An 18,427-nucleotide genomic window follows, 5' to 3' on the forward strand; every position below is an offset into this window, starting at 1 on the left:
TGGCCTAGTTTTGACCTCCCTGATTTCTGGTACCCTTGACTTTTGGCTTTTCCTTATCACTGTGTCTCGTTCTGTGTCCCTAACCTCAGCTAGTTTTCTGACTATTCTCGGGTACATTAAGTCCGGCCATTCTAAGGCCCGGTAAGACGTTACCCTTAGTTCTAGGGTGTGATACTATTATGTGTGCTGGATCAATATAATCCTGACACTTACCTCTTTTTAATCTTCTTTTTTTCATCCACTATTGTTTTTTCCTTCTTCTATGAAATATGAACACATGAAAGGGTAGAGCTCATATCCTAGTCACTTCACATTTATCCCCTTTTAATGCTTCTCAACTTTGACTAATCACTCATAGCTCACAGGCATTCATTGGCGACATATCGCCCTATCTGAAACACATGCTTTTTCATTTCTGTCTGTATGTTTTGTTTGTTCTACTACTTTTGGTTTTGTTGAAAGCTTTGTCAAAGTGCACATAACCAAAGATATGTACTTGTTAGTGCTTGCTGTACTCTCTATTTTGGTATGATGCATCACTATTTTATTTATGTACTAATGTAATACATTTTTGACTGACTCAGGTGTTGCCCCATCCAGATTTTGTTATTGTTTCTTTTTATTGTGTGAGTATGGCGACATGGTGCACCATTTTGCCAATGTAAAAATAGAAGATTAAAAAAAAAAAAAAAAAAACATGAATTTTAATAAAGTCTTCACGTTTTTGTCAATCTTTCTTTTATTAAAGGCATATAAGATGGGATACAGAAGAAAAGGTAGGGGAAATGTACGAGTGGTTTACAGCATAGGATTAATACATCATTGAGCATTAGCGAGTTACATTTCCAGGTTAATGATGCCTCCGTTTTTTAATTATTTTGTCATTAAACTAAAGCAAGACCACAATAAACACAGGTTTAAACTCCCTGGCTTGTCTCAGCTTTGAAACGTGAGGCGGAAAGTCGAGAGGAATATGTGTGTGTGCGGGTCTGTGTAGGAAAACTCGATGTGTAGGTTATAGGCAGACTCAAGTTCTGAACATGTCATATTCTCTTTCCTTCCGTCTCGTCTCGGGTTGCAAAGGCTGCAGGTATACCTTGCTTGCCCGTCTTGTTATAGTATGTTAAGTCAAGCAGTAATGTGGGACGAGTTACAAGGTATGTCTTTCACTGCGTCATGCGAGTGACGGAGTAAGTGATATGATTGCACGTATTGTGAGTCAACATCTATGAGATAAAAACACTTTTATATTGAAAATGCGAGCTGTGGTTCATAAGATCCAGTTAGTGACATGCTAAGTTACTAGTTGCCATTGTCATTGGGTGGGGGAATTTAAATTTTATCACATGACAGGAGGCTTCCTATTTTGCATAACTCTCTTTACTAAACTCCACAGCAATAAAGAAAGGGAAACATTTAACCAATCAAAAATGCAATAGGGAGTATGATATTCCCAGTAAATAGGCTCCTCCCCCTCTTTCTTTACTGCTCCATAGCAGACAGGTCAGAGTTTTGGCTCTTCCATTCATTTATTATTTATATTTATAGTCATATGTCTTTTTATATACTTGCTTATTGCTATTTACTTATCCTTCTGTTACTCACATCCCTGGGTATACTTGTTACCCATACGTTTTATATATTTACATGTACCTACTGTTTTCCTACTTTCCTGTCAAGTTTACCTTTAGCCTTCCTTTTCTGGCTTGCTCTCCCTTCCGCCCTCGGGTGGACCCAACTCAATGTTTTTTTAGCGATACCGCCGATACCTCCCCTCATCCCACAGCCGGCTCGCTTTCCAGCGCCCTCTCCGTGCCGCCCGCTAGTTTCCCCACTCACGCGGCGGCCATCTTGGTTCTCGCATATCGCGAGACTACGGCGGCCATTTTAGATCGCCCGCAAGCGTTTTTTCCTCAGGCAGCCCAGCGGAACCACTTCAGCCAAGATTACAGAGGTCAGTTTGCTACCTAAAGCTATTATTACATAAGGTTTTTACCTGTGTTTTACTGGGGTGCTGCCCCTATACCTTGCTGCCATTCGAGGTCGCCCTGTGGCCACCTCTGTTATTTCCTGGGTGAGGCCCAGTAATATATATTATACAAAATCCCAATCCTGTGGTTTACTGCCCTGCTGGGGCAAACTGACACTGCTAGTGTCAAATACATTCTGTATTAACCCTGCTGGGGTTTTATCTAACACCTCTATCCCACTTGATCCCCTGCTGGGGTACTACATACCACAGACCCTGCTGGGGTTATATATTTACGTGTCTAACTTCAGGTAACACGTTATACAAAACCCTGCTGGGGTTCAAGGGTGCTGCCCTTATAGTCACCACAGTGACTCTGAATACAGCTTCGCTGACCTCTGCCACATACGCCCTGTGCCACGCTCTAGCTATTGACAAGATGGAAGCCCCTCAAACAACCGACTTCCAAACAATGATTAATGAGGCTGTAACCGCCTCCATGGAGAAGGCTCTCTCCAAGATGATGGCCTCTGAGAAGAGGAAACCACCTAAATCCCACCAATCCCGCCACGATTCAGATTCTGAAGACCCAGGATCTCACAAGAGCCAAGAACCCCTCCCCGGCAAGCGCCACTGGAAAGGGGAAAAGGGTCAACAGAACCCGACTAAGGGTATGACCCTGGCCAAAAAGCACAAATCCTCCATGGTCACCACTCCGGCCCTACAACACGAGTACTCCTCGGACGAAGACGACACTCATACGAAGTCAATGGCCGTCTTAGACGAATGGCAAGCACACGCTTCTGTCTCACAAGAGGACGCATGGGGCTTGGACTCCGGGTCACAACCCAGCTTCTTTCCAAACACTTTACTAAGGGAACCCCTAGATCCAGACACCACGGAAACCCCACAAGAGGGTAAAGACACTATACTTGACCCATTGGGTCACAGACTCTTCGACCCGAGGAACATACGCCATCCACGCTCGGGGGACTGGACACCCCCAGATAATCTCGCAAAATGTATGCACCTCTGGCTACGTAAATCCCTCGACAAGACCGTCCGCAACCGAATGCGGTCAGAATGCCCTCGACCCTCGCTACCCGACCACATAGCAGAAACTCACGAATTTGACCAGGTGATGACCACCTTTATGTCTCGAGGCGGCCGTGACCCCCGTAAAGGGGTAGAAAAAGGCTTCAGAGGAATACAGGACAAACTACTGGACTCGGTGGGACCACTAGCCAGAATAATGTATTTAGCCGACGATGCCTTGGCTAGAGCAGACCAATTTGATACAACCATGGTGCGTGAGTGGGCTCATGATGTGCGGGAATGGGCACAAAGATGCTTCTGTTTTGTGGGTAACACAAACGTAGCCCTCTCCTCAGCGCGGCGCAAGGCAGCTTTACTCCGTATTGACGGAAAACTGGTGGAATTGGGAACCAAAGAATTAGGCCCGCTGGCACAGGGCAAATTATTCGGAGACCCCTTCCTTAAAGATTTAAACAGACATGTCAACGTGTTTACATCTCTGAACAAAGCCCAATCCTCGATGAGGAGAGTATTCAGGCAAAATCCCACCAGAGGTGTTTTTGGATGGGCTGGCCGCCAAAGGGGCCACGCTGCCAGACGTTTTTGGCCATCGGGCCCCCGCACCACAAGGCCCCAAACTTTCTATCCAGAGGTGGGATATCGCCAATCATTCTCCTACACACGAGGCAGAGCACGCTTCTCTACCGGTAAGCAACCATCTAACACATATTTCTCTCCCACTGCGTACAGCAGGGCGTATCTCTCTGTTTTTTCAGGAATGGACGACCATCTCCACGGACGCATGGGTCCTACAGACGGTACAGGGCTACATCATCGACTTTATAGACCACCCACGTCAAAGGGACCTTCCACATCCCATCAGCTGCTCGACAGAAGATCGCAAACTCATACACAATGAGTTACAAGAACTATACTCGAAAGGGGCAATCGAACCCGCCTCCGGTCCCAGAGGTTTCTTCAGCACCATATTCTTGGTGAAGAAGAAAACGGGAGAATTTTGTCCAGTCATAAACTTGAGAAGACTCAACTAATACGTCACATACAGAAACTTCAAGATGGAAGGCATTCACCTTCTGAGGGACCTCTTACAAGACAAAGATTGGTTCACAAGGCTGGACCTAAAGGACGCGTACCTCTCAGTACCCGTCCACTACTCCTGCCGCCAATTCCTACGCTTCCTCTGGCAAGACCTCCCCTGGCAATTCACGTGCCTCCCCTTCGGCCTCAGCTCGGCCCCATGGTGCTTCACCAAACTATTGAAGCCCGTGGTTGCTCATCTTCGAACTCTAGGAATTCGCTGCATTATATACCTGGACGACCTCCTACTGTTCTGCTCCGACAAATCCAGACTGATACGTCACACACAGTATACCATAGACTTCCTATCACCCCTGGGTTTCGTGGTGAATTTAAAAAAAACAGCCATCCACCCTTCTCAAACTGTCCAGTTTCTAGGATTCGAGATAGATTCCACTACGTCTGCCGATGTCGAAGATTTCAGCCATCCGCAGAGCCATCCGATGCCACACCATTTCACTCTGCGCCCTCGCCCGGCTGATGGGACTCCTCTCAGCTTCCATACAGGCTATCTTCCCGGGCCCACTCCACTACAGGGCAATGCAACGCCTCAAGGTGTCCTTCCTCAGACACAACCCATCATACGACCAACCGGTCCCCATAACGGAGGAAGTCAGAGACGAACTCAGATGGTGGCTAGACAGCATGGAAGCATGGAACGGTCGGGCCATCTTCGGAAACACACCGGATATAGTCATGGAATCGGACGCCAGCCTCTGAGGATGGGGCGCGACAAGCGGAGATACTTCGACAGGAGGCGCCTGGACCTGCCAGGACCTCAACTTACACATAAATTGCTTGGAACTTCTGGCGGGTTCCTTCACCATCCGCAGCCTGGCAAAGGACAAGACGGACTGCTGCATCCTCCTCCGGATGGACAACATCTCCGTAGCCCGGTCCCGCATTCTGTCAGAACTAACGAAAGAGATTTTCGACTTCTGTCTACCCCGCAACATCTCCCTCAAAGCGGAATACCTCCCAGAGGAGACGAACATCACGGCGGACTGGTTCTCACGCCACTGGTGAGACACCAGCGATTGGAGACTGGATCCACAGATCTTCAACCAACTGATGGAACGTCGGGGTCCGTTTCTTCTGGATCTGTTCGCGTCTCGCAACAACAGACAAACGCGAATGTACTTCAGCTGGCTCCCAGACCCGGAGAGCAAGGCAGTAGACGCGTTCCTACAACCGTGGCCGAACTCGGGAGCCTACGCCTTCCCTCCCTTTGCTATGATACCAAGGACCATCCACTACCTGAAAAACCAACAAGTCTCCATAATACTCATCACTCCGCTATGGAGGGGACAACCATGGTTCCCGGATCTATCACTATCATACAAGGATCCCCTTCTACTTCCTCACCATCCCTACCTCCTCATGGACCCCAAGGGCAATCCTCATCCACTGATCCTGGACAACCAACTCACCCTAGTGGCTTGGACTCTTTCCGGGGTTCCTGGCAAGTCGGCGGACTATCGCAGACGGCTAGGGACCTCCTATGGGACTCATGGGCTCCAGGAACCAGAAGAAGCTACCTATCCGCTTGGAATTCCTTGGCCACTTGGTGCATGGAACGGAATCTCAATCCATTGACAGCCACTATTCCAGCCGTTTTAAACTTCCTGTCTCACCTATTCTCCATAGGTCGATCGTACAGATCGATTAACGTAGTCTGCTCCGCTATCTCGGCGGCCCACATTCCCACTCTCGGGATCCCAGTGGGTAAGGATCCACTGGTATGTCGACTCCTAAGGGGCATCCGGCTGCAGCGACCCCCAGGCCCCAAATACTCATAGCTCTGGGACGTAGACGTCGTTCTCTGGCTCTTGAGAGACTGGCAACACAATGATAACCTGTCCCTGCGACAACTATCAGCGAAACTCACGGTTCTGCTTTGCCTGGTATCCTTCCGCAGGGTTTCGGACATTCGGGCATTCGACATCGACGCGTTCTCTATCTCCCCGGAAGGTGTCACCTTCCGGGTGTCCCGTCGCACAAAATCGGACTCTACGTCGGTGTTCTACCCCTTCTTCACCTCAGACCCACAACTCTGCGTTGTTTCCACCCTACGACGGTACATAGAGGTTACACTACCGATTCGGTCCTCACCATCAGGCCAACTCCTCATATCTTACGTTAGACCACACGTTCCCATCTCGACGACCACACTCGCCAGATCGGTTCGTTGGATTCTGGCTCTAGCAGGCGGGTGCTTCGCTATCGGATATCCTACGTTCGGCGGACTGGTCGAGAGAATCCTTGTTTGCACATTCTACTTCCGCCCGAACTCCGGGGCAGCCATGTCACTCATTCAACAGCGTTAAAAATGCAAAATAGGAAGCCTCCTGTCATGTGATAAAATTTAAGATTATGCTAGCGTTAGTGTACTTATAATCTTAATTTTAATAATGACAGGAGGCGAGTATTTTCCCGCCCTTCCCACCCGGGGAGGAGGGGAACTTCCATCTTATTATTATAATAGATAGAGTTTATTCAGGCATTATAACTACCACTATCCAGCTTATAATTATTTACATACATAGTTTTATTACTTCTCCTTTTACTATGGTCATTTCGAGTTTATCAGGATATACCACTTATATATAAGTATTTTGTACTAGTAATACATGGATCGTTGTTCACTGACACAACCAGTTTGAAGACCGGTGCCTAACCCATTTCACATTCTCTTTCAGTTTAACTTCATACACGCATGGAACATCTGCAAGATCCTTATTGGAATACTGCTCAATCCATGAAAGTCACCGTTCCCGTTGGACCACGTTTTTTTCTCAACCGTTTGATACTCGCTACGACTACTGTTGATACTTGTGACGAATCTTCCTCAAGACCATCGTTCTATTGATTTCTTATCTGTTTGCGATTGTTCAGACTTTATACGAATCTCCTTCCCTGTTTAGGATGTCGCATCCGAAAGAGGGGGAGGAGCCTATTTACTGGGAATATCATACTCCCTATTGCATTTTTGATTGGTTAAATGTTTCACTTTCTTTACTGCTGTGGAGTTTAGTAAAGAGAGTTATGCAAAATACTCGCCTCCTGTCATTATTTAAGATTATAAGTACACTAACGCTAGCACAATCTTCAATTAAATCATGGTGGATAGACAAATCACTGTGGACCCTGCAGGTCCCCCATGTAAGTTGCGGCTATAAAAAAAAAAAAAAGGGGAATATCCTAATGTCCCCACCAATAGAAGGCAGGTTCTAATTATAATATTTAAGGGAGTGCAATGTATCCCGTCCATGGACTGTGGGTAATTGCTCTATTTATATAATATAAGGGCAGGGGACCAGGTGCAGCCCCCACCTATGGGTGAGGGCTCTTAAAAAATTATACAATGGCATTGTCTACTCGCCCACCAAATATCTGCAAATGCCTCCTCCTTGGTGGGTAGGATTTCCCATTCCCTTAGACAACCCTCATTAAAATAAATTAAGCCTACCTACCCACTGCACCCTAATTATAGTGGGGGACATTAAACTAATACCTGCAAATTAAACATAAATATCCCATCAGAAGTCTTCGTTTTTGTAAACATATACCGTATATCCCTTCAGAAGTCTTCGTTTTTGTAAAACCTTTTTCTTCAGCCCTAAAAAAGGCCAAATTAAAATCCATAATACCACAACACAACTATTGAAAATATAAAAAAACATCAGATTTGCAAAAAAAAAAAAAAAAAAACTGATGAAAAAATATAAAAAATGCAACGCAATCAACATAGACCCCTCTTCGATTCGCAGGGGCTTCATTCAGAATGAGCTTAAAGGCAGAAAAACATTTATAAAGGCTTTCCCACATTTTAAATTCTAATTAGAGTGCTCTGATTTGCAAGCCAACCAATCAGAGCATTCTGCAGCCATCCCTTTGATTTCATGGCTTTTTGAATACATTTTTCAAAAAAACTTTTTTTTGCATGGTCAATATGGGGTACTGAGTGTTGATTGGTTTAAAAAAACAAGTGCAGGATGCGGCTGCAAAACATGTAAAAAATGAAGGGGTCTGAATACTTTCTGAATGACCTGTACATCATTATTTATATCCAGTGAATGATTGGAAGATGCCTTCACTAATAGCAGATGGGAGAAAGGTAGCCAATAACAGGCTGACACCACACAGAGAAACTGATGTTAAAAAGGTTGTGCTGTGAAGGTGGTACTGCATCCGTTTCTTTATGAATCTTGATATGTTTTGTTGTAAGGGAAGCACCTTTAGTAGTATAGGTTCTCAGATCCACCAAATGATCTAACCAGCAATCAATATTAAAGCAATACATGTATAACTAAATATATTATATATATATATATATAAAAATTGTTTTTGTCACCGCTTCTGGGTAGTATATTTCTCATTCTCGAGTCCTCTACCAGAGGACTGGGAAACTGAGGGTTCTGCACAGTATCTTAGCTGTTCCTAGAACTGTATTCTTCTAGGTAGTGGTCAATGATGGACAATCTCAGAGACACTGAAAAACATATTTAATTTAAGGTTCTGGGGGCATGTATACACTGAGTGGTTAAAGCAAACAGTGGAATTGTGATAGAGACCAGGTTTAGGTGCAGGGTTTCCCTGCTAGAGGTCATGGTACCTAGTCTATGTACGGGACACCAGTACAACTTCCAAAGTCACAGACTTTTTTTTCTTTTTTTTCCAGACAAGTAGTTACTTTTGCCTGCTTACACCTATCTTTACAAACATGAGCATCATTAGCAAATTATTGTTTTACTGTGTGCTCTGTAAATCTTCAGATACCCTGAAATACCCTATATATAAAAAGCAGATCAAATGACAGGTCCTGACTGAGTATATCGTTGTGTGTTTTTGTTATTTTTCTCTTTCTCTCTATTTCTTCTCTCCTGTCTAGGGGCCATGCTACTGTGAAACCAAGGGCGCCTGGTGTTATTGTTATTTAAATGTTTATAAATGGGGACCTGTGAGTTCCGTATTGTTTTGATTTATGTTCAGGAATTGGGTCCTGCGAACCCACAAATCCCAATAATCATTGGGATCTGCATATACCATTTGCACTTGTCTTCTCAGGCATACAAAACAAAGACCAATATGTATTATATAAAATGGTGTTTGGCTCTTAGGACACAGTATTGCTCTACTTTGAATATGACTTCTAATCACCAGTACAAAATTTGTTTCAAACATTTGATAGCCAATTGGACCGGGGCACGAAGAACGGGGAGGGGATGGGTATATGTAGGCCTATTATCACCTGCTGTCTGCGAGCCACTAACACAATTGCTATAACCTGCAATTGTCTAATACATTTGTATCTTTATGCTCCAAAACTCTCTTGAGCGACGTTGATGAGTAGTACGGTTGTTTGTGAAGTTCTGAAATGATTACCAATTGTAATTCACCAATTCACAGGTACCTGCGAGTCTTGTAATAATCTGCTATATATGCCGGTTTTGGGTTCTGCGAGACCAGTTGCAATGATCACATTTAGGGACCTCCATGTCCACTCAAGTTTAACCCCTTAAGGACACATGACATGTCTGAAATGTCATGATTCCCTTTTATTCCAGAAGTTTGGTCCTTAAGGGGTTAAGACTGAAAATGTCTTGAAAATGAAAATGAAAAATTATATTTACTAAAAACAAAAAAAAGCAGATCATACAAATGGAACATGTACAGGTATCAAGCGATATATCCTTCGCCTGCATTGATATAGCAGTTCTGGTTCCAAGTTAGAAAGGGGGATATTTGTCAAAGTTTTCTAGTCTAAAAAGTGATTAAAAAAATGTAAAAGGAGAGGATTACTAATGTAATGTACCTGCTTGCTCCTCTTGTTTTCATGGTGATTGCTCTACATTTAGTACTTTAGACCACTTTTTAGAACAGATCACTTTGATAAATACCCCCCATAGTTTCATGTAATACAGTAACGTTTCCCCCCCAACACCCAATTCATTCTAGTATTCTAGCATTATTGGTAATATTACAAATTAATATAATGTATTGACAAACCAAAACTCTCACATTTCTTTTCCAGTTGAAAACGACAGAGATATATTCCAACAGAAACCATACTGGAAGGAGTTTAAGTTTGACATGACTCAAGTACCCACCGGAGAATCAGTGGCTGCAGCAGAATTTAGACTTTTCAAAACCCACAGCTTTTCTCGGCATTTTAATAGGACACTTCACATTAGTGTCTACCAAATCACAAGAGAACATACCCACAGGTTGTTGATTTTTCTTTTTTTTCTTTTTTATAACCCTGTGAAATTTGCAGTAACATATTAGTTTAGAGTCTACATTGAGGTATCTGCCCTTTTTCTTTTTAGGGAACCTGGGTTAACCCTTTTGGACCAAGAAGGTATTTTGGCAGGAGATGAAGGGTGGTTGGTTTTTGATGTCACAGCTGCCAGTAATCACTGGTTACGGAACTCCAAATATAATTTAGGAATCCGTCTGTATGTAGAGACTGATGATGGTAAGGTGAAGAAACATTAAGTGGCAGTTTTATGTTCTTTTCTTTGGTTGTCTTTCATTATGCATCCACAAATAAACAAGGGAACATGATGTCATTGTAAAACCAAGTGTGTTATATTTATGTAGGTTTTGGTCAAATAAACATGAAAACCACTTACAAATGTAATTTATCATTCTGAAAAACATGTGCATCACAATTATGTTAAAACATTATAAAATGGTCATAACTTAAATATTCAAGATACATTTGTATAACAATAAGACAATCACTTGATATACCAAACTGAAAGATCTGACAAAGCTCTCAGCAAGTCCCTGGTGATGGGATTGTTTGTAGATCTTACCAGTAGCAGAAGTTACTATTTAGAATGGCACTTCTATCTATGAATGTCTAACAATGTGCATGTTGGTTCATGTAACAGGTCAGAGCATTGATCCAAGCTCAGCTGGCATCTTAGGGAGACGTGCACCTCGTTCCAAGCAACCATTCATGGTCACATTTTTCCGAGCCGGTAGTAATCAGATCCGATCTACACGGGCAGTCAAACAGCTCAAAAAAAGGCAACAGAAAAAACATAGTGATCTGCCCCACCCCAACAAGCTTCCTGGTATGTTTGGTAAGTACTGTGAAAAACTACAAGAATGATTATCATAGCTGCTCTGGGTACTAGCAACACATTGCTAACCATTTTATTAATACAGAATTGGCAGCAATAATTCAGCCTATGGCAATTTGATACATTTTAGAATGAATCTGGATGAAATTTAGAAAATAATGAAACATCAAATTGACCTGAATTATACCTAATAGACGCTGAATTACTCATCGATGAAGAGTGTTTTTTGTTCCGTGGCAGGTCAAGAATTTCTTAAGCAAAATAAATGCTTTTACAAAACTGAGCCCCCATTAAAAAGGAGATAACCAATACTATTTTCTTGATCTTCCCCAAAATCAGAATAATTAAAGTAACATGAATTTAAAAAAAGAAGCTTTAAGTGTATGTATTTAATTTGTAATAATATGTACCCTTGCATTCTTCCTTTGCTACTAATACACATATCCACTACTGCTCCCTGTACTGAGACTATAGTGGTTTTAGTGCTTTGAGTGTTCCTTCCTTGTTAAATGGTCTTGGGGTGTTTATCATTTTCAGATCACGTTCATGTCAATGATGGAAGACAGGTGTGCAAAAGGCATGAGTTGTACGTCAGCTTTCGGGACTTGGGATGGCTGGTAAAACCCCTATTTCATAAAGTAATTAATTACCATATAAATAACTCATGGGTTTGTTATGTACTAATCACTTTGCATTATATTTTGTGTTTCTAGGACTGGGTAATAGCGCCCCCAGGGTACTCTGCTTTTTACTGCGAAGGAGAATGCTTATTTCCACTTGACTCCTGTATGAATGCCACTAATCATGCCATACTGCAGTCACTGGTGAGACATTAGGATTGCAAAGAATTGATGATTTTTATTAATGATCTATTATTATCTATTCAAATGTTTTTTCATTGAATTTCAAGAGAAAGGGTACAAGAGAGAAAAAGTGAAAATGGGTGGGGAGGGATTAAAATGATCTCTCCATCCAAAATCATATACACATATAGGGGGGAAACCCCCTGTATAGTTAATTTTAAAGGGACACTATAGTCACCCAGACCACTTCAGCTCAATGAAGTGGTCTGGGTGCCAGGTCCCTCAGGCAGAGAAACTGCGATGTTTACATTTGTGGTTAATCCAGCCTCTAGTGGCTGTCTTCCGGAGGCATATCTGCGACGCTGGAGGCATATTTCGCCTCCATCACGCAAAGCGTCCATAGGAAAGCATTGAGAAATGCTTTCCTATGGACACTTTGATTGCGCGCGGCACTTGCCGCACATGCGCATTCGGCTTCGCTGACGTCGGCGGGGGAAAAGCGGTCACCAGCGCCGAGGGAGCCCAGCGCTGGATTACGGTAAACTGCTGAGGGGGTTTTAACCCCTTCAGTGCCACGGGAGGTGGACCCTGAGGGTGGGGGCACCCTCAGGGCACTATAGAGTCAGGAAAATGGGTTTGTTTTCCTGACACTATAGTGATCCTTTAAGGATGGAAATAGCTCCATAGGTCAAAAACTCATCTAGCATTGCTCTCAAAGTGGGCATCAGAATACAATAGATCATCAGCATAGACAATCCCTTTTTCAGACACCTCTCCAACCTGTAGTCCCTGCACTCCCTCCTCGTCTATAATTCGACAAATTAATGGCTCTACAGACATGGTATACACAAGTGGGAACAGCGGACAACCCTGTTCAGTACCATTTGGGATCTCAAAATGATCAGATAAGGCCCTGTTTATGTGGAGTCTCACTGAAGGATGTGTATATAAGGCTCATATCTAAGTCAAAAACTTGGGACCCAAGCCGAACTCCCTTAAAGTGGCAACATGAAGTCCCAGTTCACGCAATCGAAAGCCATCTCAGCTTCCATGGAAGTAGGACTCCATGTGCACTGGCAAGGCCTAAAGAATGATGACGCAATGCTCATACGAAGGGGGCTGTCATCTAAAAAGCAGGAAGTGCCTTTAGTGGCTGTCTGATTGATCGGTAACTGGAACATGTTTAGAAAGCAAGATGGCCACCCCAGTAGCTTTTTTAGTCGGATTATCACCGTAAAAGTCAACAGGGTAATTTCGGTCCCATATGGCCGGAGCACCCTCCCCTCTGAAGTGCATCTACTGGATGAAGTACACCATAAACCTGTGTGCCTTAAGATTTCCTTAAGGACATTCAGGTCCCGGGCCTTAACCAAAATCAGAATGAGGTCCGAGGGGACCAGCAGGGTCTGCATGGGCTCCTACCTTAATTTGTTGAGGGAGAGAATAAAAAGAAAAAAAAGGTAAGGGGTGAAGGGAGAGAAGAGGGATTGGAAAAGAAGGGAACAATGAGTAGGTAAGATAAAAAAGCAGAAGAGAAATTAAAGAATGTAGAGTTGTGAATAACTGGAGAACTGAAGTATGCAGACCTGGTCCGGTTTAATGGATCCAGCCCCAGGGAAAAACAGTTTTGCTACTAATCTATATCAACATCACCAGCTGACATGGGACCAAATATCCTCTTGGGGGGTATTAATGGCAAGGCAGACTGAAAGGAAGAAAAAAAAAGACACAATTTGAAATGCATTAATATTGTGATGGACCGCCTGGCACCCCGACCGGGTACCTCCGTCAATTGCTGCTTCCTAGTACTTGCGAGCACCATAAGCAGCGCACTGGAACACCATAACCACCGTAAACTGCACAAACCGCCACAGCTTGATTGGGGTCTCGCTGTCCTCCACCCACCCTGGACCCAAGACCAGGATCCAGCTTCCAGTGGGTAGACCTCTCCTAGTCCAGAGAGTGGAGCAGGCTGCTCTTACAAGAGCAATTGTTGTGATCCAAGGGAGTATAGTGATTATAGTAATCCCCAGAGTGTGAATATAGCTCTCCAATCCCCCAAACATGAGCCTAGACTTCAGGGTAAAACGAATAACAGTTTAATGGTAGCCACAACTGGCCTTTTATGACAGTCCCCATGCAAGGGGCACTCTCCTGGACCTGAGAGTAACCCACAGTGGAAATAAATACACATTGGCTCTCAGGTCCAGGACACTCCCATACATAGTCAGATAATCCCTTCTCTGTGCCTGGGAGATAATTGGAATCAGGAACTGTACTAACCTAATCAAATTATCTACAAGCACAGAAAAAAACATACATTTTTACAAACCCCCCAAAATACCTTAAAACACACAAACCCTCCAAAAACATTACATCCCCTGATAGCCCTGATTAGGGTGACCAACATATCCAAACATCACCCAGATCAGTTCAAGGGTTCAGGAATTTCCTGGAAGTCCTATTTTTACCGACCGTGCACATGGTCCTATGCCCAAAACAGTTCCAGGGAATCAAAGCTAACGGTCGGTCTCTCTGTCTGGAGTACAGAAGTACATAACTCACATGAACAGAGCCTTTTAAAGTGCATTGGGCAAGGTATATTGCAGGGCCCATAGTCCTGAGGCAAGAGGCTGGCCAGAAGGCCCCTCCAAGAACCCGTGACGAGGTTTTGTTTGTCACAAATATATAATACAAACTCACACAAAATGTAACTAAACATTTCTTGTGACAGTAAACAGAAATCCTTCCCAATGAAGTATGTAATTGCCCTGATCATGTTGTCTGAAAATAAAACCTACCTCCCCCCACCCAAATTACAAGCATAGCAGGCCCTAGTTGTGGAAAAACACAAGAACATCACAATGAATGACTCATAATCAATATTACAGGGCAGACATAAAATTATGCGTACAGTAGAAGGTCAATCCAAATATTCAATCACAAAGAACCACCAAGGAACAAATGAAAGAACAAATGAAAGGGAAGACTCGAAGAGGAGGCAACCAGTGTAAATCAGCTGGCCCCAGGTCAAGGCCAACAAAAGGCCACCAACAAGTGACGGAGACGCCAACTCTGGTAATGCTGATCCGATGGAACAAACCACCTGGAGAAGGGCCTGTGATGAAAAAAACAACAACAATATAATTCACTGTATTTTTACTTGTGATTACTATGAAAAAGGCTTTGAAAATAAAGATTAAAAATAATAATAATAATATATATATGTGATTAATATGAATAAGGTTTTATTCTATGAAAGAGTATAACAGCTAAGACAAGCTGCTTGGATTTATTAATTTTAGCTCCATCTATACATTAGTATTCACATTGCTTAGTTGACCAACACCCTAAATACAAGGTAATAATGAATCCAATGTAAATTACTGCCAAGGAAAACAAATCAGTATCTTCACATGAAACTGAAACTAATCTAACGACTGAATCAGGCCCTTCTTTAGCGGTAAGAATTGCTTTACTTCTTGGGGTTTTGTATAAACAAATGTGTGCAGTGTGTTTATGTTAGAATAATGAAATAATTATTCTATAAGCTTCTGCTAAGGTTAGATAAAATGTACTGAAAAAGGGATATATTTTCTTCCAGGTTCATCTTATGAAGCCAGAAAGTGTACCCAAGGCTTGCTGTGCCCCCACCAAGCTGAGCGCAACTTCAGTCCTGTATTATGACAACAACAACAACGTGATATTAAAAAAGCATCGCAACATGGTGGTCAAGTCCTGCGGATGCCATTGACACGAACTAAAAGAATGTGGAAGATATGAATGCAGTTTATATAACAAAGATTTCAAGAGCCATTATCATAAGTATTCTAACAAAACAGGCTGACGAATTGTTATATTATTTGATATGTAAATTTTAATTGGTACAAACTGTTCTATGGTTTTGTTTTTTTAATAAAAAAAAAAAGATATTGGGACTAAAAAAGTTAAAATTGTGAAATAACATTTGCTTATGTCAACTACAAGCAGTATAACTAAAAACTGATAAGCATGCCTTCCGTTAATGAATATCCACAGAGGTCACGCTCTAAGCCTATCAGTGTCATCCTAGGTTTAACAGTCCACTCCCACATTAGCTGAGCTACAGCAAAGGGGACGGCCTGTAGATTTCGAGAGAGCAACATTATCTATCAAATCTCTCAAACAATGTGACACTAACAGGATGGGACAGCGCCCACAGATTCTTGTAGCTGTAATGGTTATGGTGCTAGGATTGCCCCTTTTGATAATTTCAAACAGAGAGAGTTACAGGGAATTACACGATTATAACTTTTTTTGTCAGAAATTAGTTGTTATAAAAAATGGGTAAGGGTGGCTTTCTTGCAGTCATCCTTAGCTCTTTTTTCTGTATCGCTAAGCGGTAACAGGCATCATAAATTCATCCCTCACCTCACAACTGTAGTCATATTACAGTTAGGTTTTCCATTCGAATGCTAAAGAAAATATATAGTCTGAGACATATGGCCCGTGAGGTATACAACTTCCTTCTAACGGAATTTCCTCATTAATACATACAGAATTATTCACTAAAATAATAATTGCTGGGAATTTAAACTAAATTCAAAGGGAATTTAAAAATTTAGGTCAAAACAGCTGAGTTAAAAAATCCCCAGTTCATTTTTTGTTTTCATTTTGGTAATTTTAGCCTTAAAGGGACACTATAGGCTCCTAGACCACTTCAACTCATTGTCCCCTTAACCTTGCAATCTATACTATTTTGCTTTAATTCATCAGTTCAGTAATACACTAAATAATGTATGGAAATTTAATAGGTGGGAATGTCTTATTTATTTAATAGAATCATATTTAACCCCTTCTGGACCTCAGATATACTGGCTACGTCCATCAAACACCGTCCATTAACGACCGCAGACGTACCCAGTAGATCCGCGGCAAAACAGACCCCTGGACTTATCTGGACCGGCGATTTGTGGCGATCCCAGTCGGGGTGACTGCCCGAGACTCCAGCAGTCTCTTTGCATCAGCTCCGTCCACCGCAGCCCTCCAGGGCTATGATCACCATGATCACATGGCCGCAATAGCAGTCTATGAAGCTGCCAACAAGGGGTCTGCCTGTGCTGTCAGGCAGTCCCCCTGACACCTAAAAGTGTGTAAACAAAATAAATAAATATATTATACAAATATTATATATGTATAATATATTATAAAATAATGAAAGCATTTTATAATATACTATATATTTATATATATGATTTCATTATAAGTGTACTTTGAGATATATACACATATATCTCAAAATACACTTATAATGAAATCATATATATGCATTATATTATAAAATGATTTCATTATAATATATTATACATATATAAAAAATAAAAGTGTGTATATTATACACATGTATTTAATATATATATATAAAACTATATAATATAAATTTAAAAAAAACATTTTATTGATTTTTATATGTATTTATATATATATATATATATATATATATACACACACACACACACATGTTACATATATATTTAACTATTAACTAAAGTAATACCCCAAAATTCCCGGGGGATACGTTACAATTTTGAAAATGCACGCATTTTAGATGGACAATATTATTAATGTCCAGGAGAGAAAATAAAAACATTAATAGGGGGGTGATATCTTTATCATGAAATCACTAGTAGTGAGTTCATGATAAAGATTTCACCCCCCCCCCCCTTCCTCATTTCATGCACTTACCTGTTCCTCAGAGCTCCTCTCTCTTTCCTCCCGTGCGGCCGTCTGCAAAGAGCACTAGGAGGAAGCGACGTCATCGCGTGTGACCTCACTTTCTCGCAACGGTCACGAAAAAATCTACGGATTACATCTGCTAGACCCTGGGGATAAAATACGTGAATTCCTGAAGCCGCAGATTAAGAAGCGCAAATTTTCTGGGTATTACTGTACATGATTGTTTGATTTTATTAATTATAATTTGAGGGACCTGCCTGACAACACAGGCAGACAGTCCAGAGAATTTAATTGGCAAGCCCTATATTTCACCTTGTAACTTTCCAAAACACCATACACTTTTACATCCACCTTTACATGGGGGGTATTATTATATTCGGGAGACCCTGATGAACACAAATATGAGTGTTTTAAAAAGTAAAACTTATCACGACGATATCACCAGTAAAAGTGCAGTTTTTGTTTAAAAAAAATGCAAAAAACAAATAAAAACGCTTTAAAAAATGGTTTGGAAATTGCAAAGTGTTCCTTGTACTTATTGCCCTATAACTTGCAAAAAAAAAAAGCTAAGAACATGTTAACATTGGGTATTTCTAAACTCAGGACAAAATTTAGAAACTATTTAGCACAGGTGTTTTTTGGTGATTGAAGATGCGTAACAGATTTTGGGGGGTCAAAGTTAGAAAAAGGGTGTTTTTTTTAGATTTTTTCAT

General features: G+C 42.0%; 1 protein-coding gene across 2 annotated transcripts in view; it reads left to right on the top strand.

Annotated features, from left to right (window-relative positions):
- Nucleotides 1-15,929, top strand: part of LOC134592422 (bone morphogenetic protein 8B-like) — a 78,526-nt gene extending 62,597 nt beyond the window's left edge. The window contains exons 2-7 of one of the 2 annotated variants that reach the window (XM_063444520.1): nt 10,137-10,332; nt 10,432-10,580; nt 11,002-11,196; nt 11,734-11,813; nt 11,910-12,020; nt 15,604-15,929. In XM_063444520.1, coding sequence (XP_063300590.1) covers nt 10,137-10,332; nt 10,432-10,580; nt 11,002-11,196; nt 11,734-11,813; nt 11,910-12,020; nt 15,604-15,753 — 881 coding nt within the window. In that variant the 3' untranslated portion in view covers nt 15,754-15,929. The remainder of the gene's footprint in view (nt 1-10,136; nt 10,333-10,431; nt 10,581-11,001; nt 11,197-11,733; nt 11,814-11,909; nt 12,021-15,603) is intronic. The other variant, XM_063444521.1, reaches the window with a different exon arrangement.
- The last annotated feature ends 2,498 nt before the right edge of the window (nt 15,930-18,427 follow it).

This window comes from Pelobates fuscus, chromosome 1 (genome assembly GCF_036172605.1).
Source record: "Pelobates fuscus isolate aPelFus1 chromosome 1, aPelFus1.pri, whole genome shotgun sequence".
NCBI classification, from domain to species: Eukaryota; Metazoa; Chordata; class Amphibia; order Anura; family Pelobatidae; genus Pelobates; species Pelobates fuscus.